Source organism: Balaenoptera physalus (assembly GCF_965194825.1).
Source record: "Balaenoptera physalus genome assembly, chromosome: 16".
In the NCBI taxonomy this organism is placed as follows: domain Eukaryota; kingdom Metazoa; phylum Chordata; class Mammalia; order Artiodactyla; family Balaenopteridae; genus Balaenoptera; species Balaenoptera physalus.
The window spans coordinates 49,807,993-49,821,060 of NC_138898.1; the positions used below are offsets into that span (position 1 = coordinate 49,807,993).

A 13,068-nucleotide genomic window follows, 5' to 3' on the forward strand; every position below is an offset into this window, starting at 1 on the left:
AATTTAGGGGACGCCGGGTAAAGGGTGTATGGAAACGCTGACTCTTTTCAACTTGCCTGTAAGTCTCAAGTTACATCAAAATAAAAAGTTTAATTTTTCATGTGGACTTTTCACTTGTGATTTTCTTTCATGTTATCAGTAATTCCAGGAACCTCAATTATCACCTTTCAAGCCCAGCACTACTGCACCAGATGTGTTCCTGCTTCTCTATCAATCCAAAGAATCAGTGACATATAAGAAAAGGTCTGTTCCCCTTGGAAATGATGACTTTGAACAGGTCACAGAGCTTTACGTTTACATAATGCTCCCCGCCACCCCTGCATCCTTCCACTTCAGTGTCCCAGAAGGCGGGGGCGGGGGGAGAATAGGGCTGCCCGCCCCCAGCTCTCACTCTTCCTGCCCTCCTGCCTCTCGAAGGCCATTGAGCAGCTGCATTAATTAAAGCCTTCAGAAGTGCTAAGCACTTATGAGAAGCACACAGCTCACGAGGACTAGCACAGATTTCCTTTCTCTACTTTAATTAAATTTTTTCTGAAAGCTTACAGAGTTGGCAGCAAATCCAGGTCAGACGTCGCTTTAGAAAAATAAGGATTTACAAAGACCCTCAGGTGGCACATCTACCCATACCTGGAATAAACCCACTCCACGCAACCATTCCACACTCGGGAACCGGGTCCGGCCGAGGGGAGCCGTGCCGCTCCTCTGCTGCCACCCAGCGGCCTGTGGGCGCCCAGACACCTCGCCCGGGACCGGCCTGGAGGAGGACTGAGCTCTGGAATGGAGTCGGGAGGAGGCAAGGCCACGGCACAGAGGAGACGCCGGGCGACAGGTGCGTTCTCCGGAAGGGATGTGGCAAATAAACTCTGGGTTACTACAATGAGGCATTTTCTCCACCTCAGACTCAGAAGTGCTCCAGGAACTAAATCAAGGCCAAAAGATGTTACCGGCTCCCAGGGGACAGACCCAACCCTTGACTCTGGGCTTACCTGCTTTGGGTCGGAGGTAGCAGCACCAGGAGCCGGAGATTCCAGTTCTATGGTCACAGGCCCATCGTTCTGAATGTGAACTTGCATGTAGGCACCAAACTTGCCGTCTGTAAGAGCAATTCCAACGGTCACAAGAGTTGGAGACCTCAGATTAAAGCTGACCTCTATCAGTGTAATCAGAAACCCGGGAGCAGGACCACCCAACTGCCCCCCTCTGCACCCCCGAGTAAGGAAAACACAAAACCACATGGCAGAGGCGCCTCCGCATGCCCTGCAGACCTGGCAAGAGGGCAGGGTCAGGGAAAACGTGGGTTAACAGGCCTGTGAGACACTGAGAAGGTAAAGTGTACAACCACTGTGGAGGTCAAGTTCAAGCTGAACAAACCCTACAAGCCTGGAATTCCACTTTGCGGCGTCTGCTCTAGACTCTCGTATCCAAAAGGAGACAGCCAAGAGTGTTCACTCTGGCAGTGTTTATAAGAGAGAAGGTGGACCCAGTGTGACTGTCCCGGAGGGGAACCAATGCAGAATCTCAGCCTGAATTCTCCCACAGAATACCATTCGGCGGCCACACCTGTCAATGCAGCAAATCTCAAACCCACAGTGTGATCTTTAAACAGTGGCGAGGACACATCAGTGCGACACCATTTAGATGGTGTGTTCAAACACCAAAACAAATTCTATCACTTGTGGAGAGAGATGCATGAAGAAACACAGCAGGAAGACGAACGGCAAAGGCAGGGCGGTAGTGACATCCACACGGGCGGGGCGGTTGAGAGACACGTGAAGCACGAGACTGCCTGGCCGGTGAGCCCCCGGTGTCTGTTCTCTGCATGTTTCCTAACGAACGTTTTTAAACAAATCGAACACAGTAGGCAAAAAGCTTAGGAGGCTCCCCCAGAACAACCTCATACACGGCCCTGTGAGCGGCCCGCGGGCCCCTCTGTGTAAGATGCGGAGGGGGGGGTCCCTCACCGTGAGGCCAAAAGGCAGGTCAACCTACAGAAGGTCCCACGGGCCAGAGAACCGAGGGGACACCTCGGTCCTCGCAGGACAGGACTGCCCAGAGCTGGGGGCCACTCGGCTCCCCCGGCCCCACGTCCCGCCTCGCCCCAGCGAGGCTGCAGCGCCATCCTGCTCCCCGGGGTGCGTCCCCAAAGTGGCCACGGACCGCCCCAGAAATGAGCGCCTCTCCATGTCCTATTCCGAACCTTCTAACCCAAACCCACTCCGATTGTGTCTGATCAATCAAACTGTGTCTGATCAACCCCCGAATGCGGAACGACGTTCTTCGCAAACGACGCTTGTAAAGAAAGCCCAGCACACGCTCTGAGAGCTGGTGCCGCGCAATCATCCGAACGTTGCCTCCACCCACCCGGGAACTTCTGATGTGCACTGGGTCCAAACGCAGCCGACGACACATGCGGACACCTGCTCGAGTGACTGCACACCGTTCCTGATCAACCCAACAGGGAGAAGGTGCCGGGTCCACAGAGTAAAGACAGTGTGAGCCCTCGGAGTCCGAGAACCATCAGGAGCCCTTCTGCTTCCTCCCACCACGAAGGAGCAGAGAGAGGGTGAGATCCATGCCCCGCTGAAAATGAACTCACAGCAATGAAGCGCCAGGCTCGGTGCTGGAGACCAGAAGACCCTGCTCAGCTCAGGGGCGCGGACAGCCCGGCACTCGTGACCCAGGGTCTCACAGGGGACAGATGGGTGCAGGGTGGTGATGATGCGGCACCATTCAACCCTGAGGAATCCCGACCCTGGAGGTCAGAGTTCCCCCCTTAGGGGATGGGGAGGGAATCAGAGGGGCTCCCTGGAGGAGACTCCACCGGGTTCAGGATGTGAAGGGCAACAGCACTTGGGCCCAGCCCCCAACCAGCTCCGAGGCCTCGGCACCCCACCTGCACCACAGGGAGACCAACCAGAAGCCCTGGGTCATGGTGCAAGTTCAAGGGGACCGAGCACAGAAGCGCTCAGGGCCGCGGCCGGCACGTGCCTATGCAGAATCAGGGTCTGCTCTCAGCATCACACTCGGGGACCACGCCTGCATGCCGGCCCTGGGGGTCACCATGCACCGCAGCAAGGACGGGCTCTCAGGACCTGGAGGAGGGAAACCTGTTTCATTCTGGTGCTCCCCACACTCCCCTGGGCAGGGAGCCCTCGCTTCATGGGGTGGACGACCTCTGGGAGACAGGCTGACCTCCGGGGAGATGGCTGACCCCTGGGCAGACAGGCCGACCTCCAGGGAGACAGGCCGACCTCCGGGGAGACAGGCTGACCTCTGGGGAGACAGGCTGACCTCCGGAGGACAGGCCAATCTCTGGGGGACAGGCCGAGGAGAAGAGCAGCCCAGGACAGGCCTGGACCAGAAGCCCCTCCAGCTCCCTCCCCAGAGCAGCTCGGCTCCGGGGCTCTGGATACCAGACCCGCTGCAGCAGCAAGGGATTCCCACCAGCTCGACTCCGCCCCACCTGCTGGCACTCGCTCCGATGACCCTTGACCTCACAGAGGGTCTCAGCAGAACAGGCACAGACAGTAGCCCTGGAAACCGAGAGAAGACGAGCTGTGTGCCCTTTTTAGAGGCAAGATGAATCTAGTTCCCACTGGGCAGCCAGTCATGCTCAGATAACGGTGACTTCCTGTGACCTCCCATCAGATTAAAGTGGCCGCTCAAATCTACAGAGCTTTTGTGTTATCCATGGCAGAAGAGCTAAAAAGACATCAGCTGGGATGAAATCATGTGTTTAATTGCAGGCTAAAATTACGGCTACAATTAGGAGCAAATTTCAGCTCCTGCACTCCTCAGGGAAGCTGAAGGCAGACTCAGGAGGAAAGGAATTATTTCCGACCTTGAATTTCTGTTGCCAGGATATACGGCATATGCTTCACCGTGTTTTTCATTCCAAGTAGCAAGAAATTTATTCTCTTTTCCTGTTTTTCTTCAGTTAAGAACAGAACTATTATCTGAATTTCCATTTGTACAGACAACAAATCCAAAGACACGTTTTAAGAGATCTTAAAATGGTAACATTCTTTTCCAGTCTACATCAAAGAGTAAATAAAGCCCCCAAGAAAAATTACATTGGCCAGGGAAAATAAAAACATTTTTTTAAATAATCTTAAAAGACAGAAACATATCTACAAAACTACATCTAGGCTCCAGTGATGATATAATCAAGTCATTCTTAAATATAAGTCCCACATGTTTCCAGCAGGAAAACTCCCCACTGGGGCCAACCCTGCAGGGTCCAAGGGCTCTACCAGCCCCAAACCAGAGCGCCCCATTTACCTGCAAAGGCTGACGGCCTGCCACCACCCAACGAGAAGCCCTGCCCTGCCCCTCTGTGCCCCAGTCTGTTCCAGGATGACAGCAGGCCAGTCACCACAAGGAGGGTGCAGGCGAGTTAGTACAGGCAGCGCACCGGGCCCAGAGCCCGGCAGTCAGCGCGCAGGAAACCCGGTCACTATAACTGCTATCACTCCTACCACTGTCCGTGTGTATATGGGCAAAGGGGCCGGGGTGGGGGGAAGTATATGAACAAAAGGTGGGGGGCGGGGGGAAGAGCAGAAAACCAAACTGAAGAAGATGCTTTTGAAGAAAACTGGGGAGAGCAGAACGCCCTGCACACAAGTGTTCTCTGCTCTCCAGGGCCGGCCCTGCGCAGCTAGGACCCGGCTGGGGCTCGGCCCACCTCCGCAGACGGTCCTGGACACCCGCGCCAGACACTGAGCCTCAGGCCCGCCCACCTAAGCTCCCCGCCAAAGGCGGCTCCCTCTGCCATCAGGATGCATCCTCACCGCCCAGTCTTCCTCTCTGTTCTCCTTTCAACCTGCTCTGAGCCTGGGCACGCAGGGGAGAGGGGTTACTGATGGGGACCCCAACATCGAGTGACAGGCTGGGGACCAAGAAATCAAGCAAACGTGTGGAATCGGGGGCTCAAAATAAGCAGGTGGTGAGGCTAGGGCCATGGGGCTGGAGGAGTTTGGTCCCCGTGGGAGTGTGGCCCCGGGGGGCACATGGCGCTAGGGCAGCTCTGTCCGTTCTACAGAGTCCAATTGCTTCCTGGCCCCCGGCTCCCCAGAGAGCTCAGCCCAGTGGGGCACCACCACTGGGGTAAGGATCCAGCTCGAGGGGGCCTGGAGAGCAGAGACCAGGGCTCAAGGAACGGCATCTCCTAAGTACCTTGGCTGGGGAGACACTCAGTTGTCAGAAACAGGGTACATTCCAGGCCCTTTGGATTTCTCAGAGCATGAGGGCCAGGCCCAGGTGGGCAGGTCAGAACCACCATCTGACTCCATGTCACATTCAGGGTCACAGAGGTCGTGGACAGCAGCCTTGACCGGAACCTTGTGGCTTCTCCCTGGACCCAAGTCCCTCCCAACTGCCGGTCTCTGCTTGGCTCTGCGGTGGTTCAGGCCTTGGAGGGAGACACCCGCTCTAGGCAGCAGGCATCCGGGGACCGCGACTCCACAGTAAGAGACACTGGGGGACAGGCCCTGTGGCCCAGGATGGAAAGTGCCTCCTCGCAGGAGAGTGAGGGCACCTGTCCCCAAAGGGGCGTCCCCAATTCCAAACCGCAGACCTAAGAACAGGGGCAGCTTCTGGGGAAACGGACATTAAGATGGTAAATGTCTAGGACCAAAACTAACCCCTCGCTGGGAGGTTAAATTCCCGTCCTAGCTGGAGCTCTGAAGTCGCCCATCCTGCACGACAGGAAGGCTCAAGGCAAGGTCACCCCTGACCACCAGCTTTGCTCAGACTTCCCCAGGCTCTGCCGGTGTCCTCGGCGTCCTGCTGCCCGGATAACCGTGTCCAAGGCTGCCTGGTCTCCTCACTGAGGCACAAGAGAACCACGCAGTGTCTGAGGCCCTGAAGGGCCCGAGTGGACCTGTGTGTGACAGAGCCAGGCCAGGGCTCTGAAAGAACCTACTGCACCAGGCAGACTCCCTTCCCCCGAGAGCAGCTGAGTGAGAAACCAGGCAGGGCAGCTTCTGAGCTCATCCAGCCACAGGGTCTGATCTCAGACTTTAACTCCTTTAGACTTGAATATGACACAGAACTTAAACTTGACCTGTAACTTTTCCCTGGGACTGTGATAATGGGCGAGGGTTTATAGTTAAGCTCAGGGCCTCTCCATGTCGTTGGCTTTTTATTATGAGTTTCTCATGTATTTATTATTGGAATATATTAATACCGTCACTTCACCTCACTGCAGAACCTCTCGTGTGCTGGCCTGCGCCAAGGCTGGACACGGTTTAGGACACAGACTAGGGAAGAAGTCTTTCACCTTGGGAGCAGAGTGGCCCTGGAGGGGCTTCACAGCAAGGTTCTGACCCAATTCAGGGCCTCTGGGGACAAAAGACACACAGCAGGAGCAGCCTCAGTGTTTAAAGATGGAGTCAAAGGACTGAGCCTGTAAACTCTGACCCTCATCCAGAGGGAGCCTCTGCTCCGGACCACCTGCCATCGGCTCCCGCCACCTCCTGGGCTAGAGCCCCAGGGCTCAAGTGGCCGGCAAGCCCCCAGCCCCATGGACACATATATATGTAATTGTTCTTGTATCAGTTGTTGAGTAGACAGAGGGAATCCCAAAATGTTTCCCAAACCTGAAAGCTTGTTCTAACCTGAGGGTCAGCATCCATGGGGGAATGACTCACTCGGGCTGCTGTGGAGGCGGAAGACCCATAGGGAGCTGTCGCGACAATCTGGGTGGGAGGAGAGGCGGCGGCCGGGCCGGGGCGGGGGGCCGCAGACGCCGTGTGTAGCTGCTGGATTGTGTGTGTATGTCAAAGGTCAGGCCCGCGGGATCTGCTGATGGGGGAAAGAGGAGCCAAGCAAAACTGAAGTTTTGGACCTTAAATGCACCTATTAGGAAAGAAGACTGAAAGTAAGTGAAGTAAGGAACCAGGAAAAGAAGCCAAATAAACCACACACACAAAAGGTACGCAGAATTTCGAAAGTGAAGATTAAGGGAAAATAATAAAATATCAAACAAAAAAATATAACCAGACTTGATAAATTAAGAGCTAGTTTTCTGAAAAAATATTAAAAACTCTGATAGAGGGCTTCCCTGGTGGCGCAGTGGTTGAGAATCTGCCTGCCAATGCAGGGGACACGGGTTCGAGCCCTGGTCTGGGAAGATCCCACATTCCGCGGAGCAACTAGGACCATGAGCCACAACTACTGAGCCTGCGCGTCTGGAGCCTGTGCTCCGCAACAAGAGAGGCCGCAACAGTGAGAGGCCCGCGCACCGCGATGAAGAGTGGCCCCCGCTTGCCGCAACTAGATAAAGCCCTCGCACAGAAATGAAGACACAACACAGCCAAAAATATAAATAAATAAATTTAAAAAAAAAAAACTCTGATAGAAAGCAAAGGGAGAAAATACATCTAGCAAACCACAATGAGAAAAAGGTATGATTCTAGATGCAGAGATCGTTCTAAATCACCCCCCAAAAAAATCTGTACGCTTCCTCCCGATGCATTTGAAACTCCAGATGCAAAGGAGACACAGACAAACTGCCTACAGGGGCTCAAGGGTCCTGGGAATCCTGACCAGGGCCGTGACCAAGGAAGGCCACCCAAAGGGCTGGACCAACAAGATCTATTAAAATAGATACTTCCTGTTGATTAAATTGGTCCAGACCAACGGAAAACGATGAAAAGCTTTCCAATTTATCCTGCAAGGCTAGTATTACCCTAATATAAAAACTGGATATACAAAAAAAAAGCATAGCCCACTTTCCCCTTTGAATACAGAGGCAAAAACTGTACAGGAACGTGTGGGCAGTTTCTCGCAGGCACACACACCAGAGGAACACGGTGCAGTGACCAGTGAAGGGTGAGTCAGCACAGCTCCTGATTAGGAAGGGCATTCACCAGGTTAACACTTAGAGAAAAAGACACTGGAAAAAAATCAACTCCCCTTCCTATTTAAAAATGAAACACTTGGCTAGCAAGGGAAGCTCGCTCCTTTGAACTTGAGAAAGACTATGTGGTGACCTGCTTTTTCACAGTCCGGTAACGAAGGCACCCTGATGACCTTTCCCGCCTCCCAGGCAGCACAGCTGACACTTAAAAAGATGAAGCAACTAGGCAAACACCTCAGTGATAACTGCTGCAGCAGAGACCAGGGATGAAGCTAAAATCAGTGGGCGGGGTGTGTTGAATATCAGGATATTGGCATAGTCTCACAGTATCTCCACACAGGCTATTTACACAAAGAGGAAAAGAATAACTTGACCAGAGAGAAATCTGGCAAATAAGCAGACTGATCGACAGCATGTACCCAGGATCTAATGTACAAGATCACCTCCGTGGTGTTCCTGCCAAAACGCACAACCTCAACCTAATGTCGAGAAGACTTCAGGCAAACACATGCTGCGGGACACAGACAGACAAACTGACCAAACAAGTCACCCTTCAGAAGTGGCCACAAAAGACAAGGAAGGACCCAGGAACCATCATCCCCGGGAAGAGATTAAGGAAGAGACGCAACGACCAAGTGCAATGTCGGTTCCAGACTGGATCCTGGGACCAGGAAAACGACACCAGTGGGAACACTGCCAGAATTCAAGCAAGGTCTGTATTTCAGTCGACAGTGCTTCAGCAAAGTTAATTTCCTGGTCTTATTAAGTGCACTGTGGCCATGTCAAATATTATCAATAGAAGCTGGAGGAAATACACTATTTTTTTAAATTGGAGTATAATTGCTTTACAATGTTGTGTTAGTTTCTGCTGTACAATGAAGTGAATCAGCTCTATGTATACATATATCCTGTCCCTATTGGACCTCCCTCCCACCCCCCACCCCCAATCCCACCCACCTAGGTCATCACAGAGCACTGAGCTGAGTTCCCTGTGGTATACCGCAGGCTCCCACTAGCTATTTTATGCATGGTAGTGTGTTTATGTCAAACCTAATCTCCCAATTCGTCCCACCCTCCCCTTCCCCCTCTGTGTCCACATCTCTGTTCTCTATGTCTGCGTCTCTATTCCTGCCCTACAAATAGTTTCATCTGCACCATTTTTCTAGATTCCACATATATGTGTTACTATATTTGTTTTTCTCTTTCTAACTTCACTCTGTATGAGTCTCTAGGTCCATCCACATCTCTACAAATGACCCAATTTCGTTCCTTTTTATGGCTGAGTAATACTCCATTGTATTGGGTTGGCCAAAAAGTTCGTTCAGGCTTGATAACATCTTACGGAAAAACCTGAATGAACTTCTTGGCCAACTCAATTACATGTAACACATCTTCTTTATCCATTCCTCTGTTGATGGACATTTAGGCTGCTTCCATGTCCTGGCTATTGTAAATAGTGCTGCAAAGAACACTGGGGTACATATGTCTTTTTGAATTATGGTTTTCTCAGGGTATATGTCCAGTAGTGGGACTGCTGCATCATATGGTAGTTCTATTTCTAGTTTTGTAATGAACCTCAATACTGTTCTCCATAGCAGCTGTATCAATTTACATTCCCACCAACAGTGTAGGAGGGTTCCCTTTTCTCCACACCCTCTCCAGAATTTATTGTTTGTAGATTTTTTGATGATAGCCATTCTGACTGGTGTGAGATGATATCTCATTGTAGTTTTGATCTGCATTTCTCTAATAATTAGTGATGTTGAGCATCTTTCCATATGCCTCTAGGCCATCGGTATGTCTTCTTTGAAGAAATGTCTATTTAGGTCTTCCACCCATTTTTCAATTGGGTTGTTTTTTGATATTGAGCTGCCCGAGCTGTTTGTATATTTTGAAGATGAATCCTTTGTCAGTTGCTTCATTTGCAAATATTTTCTCCCATTCTGAGGGTTGTCTTTTCGTCTTGTTTATGGTTTCCTTTGCTGTGCAAAAGCTTTGAAGTTTCATTAGGTCCCATTTGTTTATTTTTGTTTTTATTTCCATTACTCTAGGAGGCAGATCAAAAAAGATCTTGCTGTGATTTATGTCAAAGAGTGTTCTTCCTATGTTTTCCTCTAAGAGTTTTATAGTGTCCAGTCTTACATTTAGGTCTCGAATCCATTTTGAGTTTATTTTTGTGTATGGTGTTAGGGAGTGTTCTAATTTCATTCTTTTACATGTAGCTGTCCAGTTTTCCCAGCACCACTTATTGAAGAGACTGTCTCTTCTCCATTGTATATCCTTGCCTCCTTTGTCATAGATTAGTTGACCATAGGTGCATGGGTTTATTTCTGGGCTTTCTATCTTGTTCCATTGATCTATGTTTCTGTTTTTGTGCCAGTACCATTTTGTCTTGATTACTGTAGCTTTGTAGTATAGTCTGAAGTCAGGGAGTCTGATTCCTCCAGCTCCGTTTGTTTCCCTCAAGACTGCTTTGGCTATTCAGGGTCTTTTGTGTCTCCATACAATCTTTAAGATTTTTTGTTCTAGTTCTGTAAAAAACGCCACTGGTAATTTGATAGGGATTGCATTGAATCTGTAGATTGCTTTGGGTAGTATAGTCATTTTCACAATATTGATTCTTCCAATCCAAGAACATGGTGTATCTCTCCATCTGTTGATATCATCTTTAATTTCTTTCATCAGTGTCTTATAGTTTTCTGCATACAGGACTTTTGTCTCCCTAGGTAGGTTTATTCCTAGGTATTTTATTCTTTTTGTTGCAATGGTAAATGGGAGTGTTTCCATAATTTCTCTTTCAGATTTTTCATCATTAGTGTATAGGAATGCAAGAGATTTCTGTGCATTAATTTTGTATCCTGAAACTTTACCAAATTCATTGATTAGCTCTAGTAGTTTTCTGGTGGCATTTTTAGGATTTTCTATGTATAATATCATGTCATCTGCAAACAGTGACAGTTTTATTTCTTCTTTTCCAATTTGTATTCCTTTTATTTCTTTTTCTTCTCTGATTGCCGTGGCTAGGACTTCCAAAACTATGTTGAATAATAGTGGTGAGAGTGGACATCCTTGTCTTTTTCCTGATCTTAGAGGAAATGCTTTCACTTTTCACCACTGAGAATGATGTTTGCTGTGGGTTTGTCGTATATGGCCTTTATTATGTTGAGGTAGGTTCCCTCTATGCCCATTTTCTGGAGAGTTTTTATCATAAATGGGTGTTGAATTTTGTCAAAAGCTTTTTCTGCATCTATTGAGATGATCATATGGTTTTTATTCTTCAATTTGTTAATATGGTGTATCACATTGATTGATTTGCATATATTGAAGAATCCTTGCATCCCTGGGATAGATCCCACTTGATCATGGTGTATGATCCTTTTAATGTGTTGTTGGATTCTGTTTGCTAGTATTTTGTTGAGGATTTCTGCATCTACATTCATCAGTGATATTGGTCTGTAATTTTCTTTTTTTGTAGTGTCTTTGTCTGGTTTTGGTATCAGGGTGATGGTGGCCTCATAGAATGAGTTTGGGAGTGTTCCTTCCTCTGCAATTTTTTGGAAGAGTTTGAGAAGGATGGGTGTTAGCTCTTCTCTGAGTGTTTGATAGAATTCACCTGTGAAGCCATCTGGTCCTGGACTTTTGTTTGTGGAAGATTTTGTCACAGTTTCAATTTCATTACTTGTGACTTGTCTGTTCATATTTTCTATTTCTTCCTGGTTCAGTCTTGGAAGGTTATACCTTTCTAAGAATTTGTCCATTTCTTCCAGGTTGTCCATTTTATTGGCATAGAGTTGCTTGTAGTGGTCTCTTAGGATGCTTTGTATCTCTGCAGTGTCTGTTGTAACTTTCCCTTTTTCATTTCTAATTTTATTGATTTGAGTTCTCTCCCTCTTTTTCTTGATGAGTCTGGCTAATGGTTTATCAATTTTGTTTATCTTCTCAAAGAACCAGCTTTTAGTTTTATTGATCTTTGTTATTGTTTTCTTTGTTTCTATTTCATTTATTTCTGCTCTGATCTTTATGATTTCTTTCCTTCTGCTAACTTTGGGTTTTGTTTGTTCTTCTTTCTCTAGTTCCTTTAGGTGTAAGGTTAGATTGTTTACTTGAGATTTTTCTTATTTCTTGAGGTAGGCTTGTATAGCTACAAACTTCCCTCTTAGAACTGCTTTTGCTGCATCCCATAGGTTTCGGATCATTGTGTTTTCATTGTCATTTGTCTCTAGGTATTTTTTGATTTCCTCTTTGATTTCTTGAGTGATCTCTTGGTTATTTAGTAACATATTGTTTAGCCTCCATGTGTTTGTGTTTTTTACGTTTTTTTCCCTGTAATTCATTTCTAATCTTATAGCGTTGTGGTCAGAAAAGATGCTTGATATGATTTCAATTTTCTTAAATTTACTGAGGCTTGATTTGTGCCCCAAGATGTGATCTATCCTGGAGAATGTTCCGTGCGCACTTGAGAAAAAAGTGTAATCTGCTGTTTTTGGATGGAATAGCCTATAAATATCAATTAAATCTATCTGGTCTATTGTGTCATTTAAAGCTTCTGTTTCCTTATTTATTTTCATTTTGGATGATCTGTCCATTGGTGTAAGTGAGGTGTTAAAGTCCCCCACTATTACTGTGTTACTGTCGATTTCCTCTTTTATAGCTGTTAGCATTTGCCTTATGTATTGAGGTGTTCCTGTGTTGGGTGCATATATAATTGTTATATCTTCTTCTTGGATTGATCCCTTGATCATTATGTAGTGTTCTTCTTTGTCTCTTGTAACATTCTTTATCTTAAAGTCTATTTTATCGGATATGAGTATTGCTACTCCAGCTTTCTTTTGATTTCCACTTGCATGGAGTATCTTTTTCCAACCCCTCACTTTCAGTCTGTATGTGTCCCTAGGTCAGAAATGGGTCTCTTGTAGACAGCATATATATGGGTCTTGTCTTTGTATCCATTCAGTGAGCCTGTGTCTTTTGGTTGGAGCATTTAATCCATTCATGTTTAAGGTAATTATCAATATGTATGTTCCTATGACCATTTTCTTAATTGTTTTGGGTTTGTTTTTGTAGGTCCTTTTCTTCTCTTGTGTTTCCCACTTAGAGAAGTTCCTTTAGCATTTGTTGTAGAGCTGGTTTGGTGGTGCTGAATTCTCTTAGCTTTTGCTTGTCTGTAAAGCTTTTGATTTCTCCATTGAATCTTGGTTGTAGGTTCT

General features: G+C 48.0%; 1 protein-coding gene across 5 annotated transcripts in view; it reads right to left on the reverse strand.

Annotated features, from left to right (window-relative positions):
- DTD1 (D-aminoacyl-tRNA deacylase 1) overlaps window positions 1-13,068 on the reverse strand; it is a 111,488-nt gene that overhangs the window by 81,158 nt on the left and 17,262 nt on the right. For all 5 annotated transcript variants that reach the window (XM_082431728.1, XM_082431725.1, XM_082431724.1 and 2 more), the window contains exon 4: window positions 987-1,093. In XM_082431728.1, the coding sequence (XP_082287854.1) occupies window positions 987-1,093 (107 nt within the window). The remainder of the gene's footprint in view (window positions 1-986; window positions 1,094-13,068) is intronic.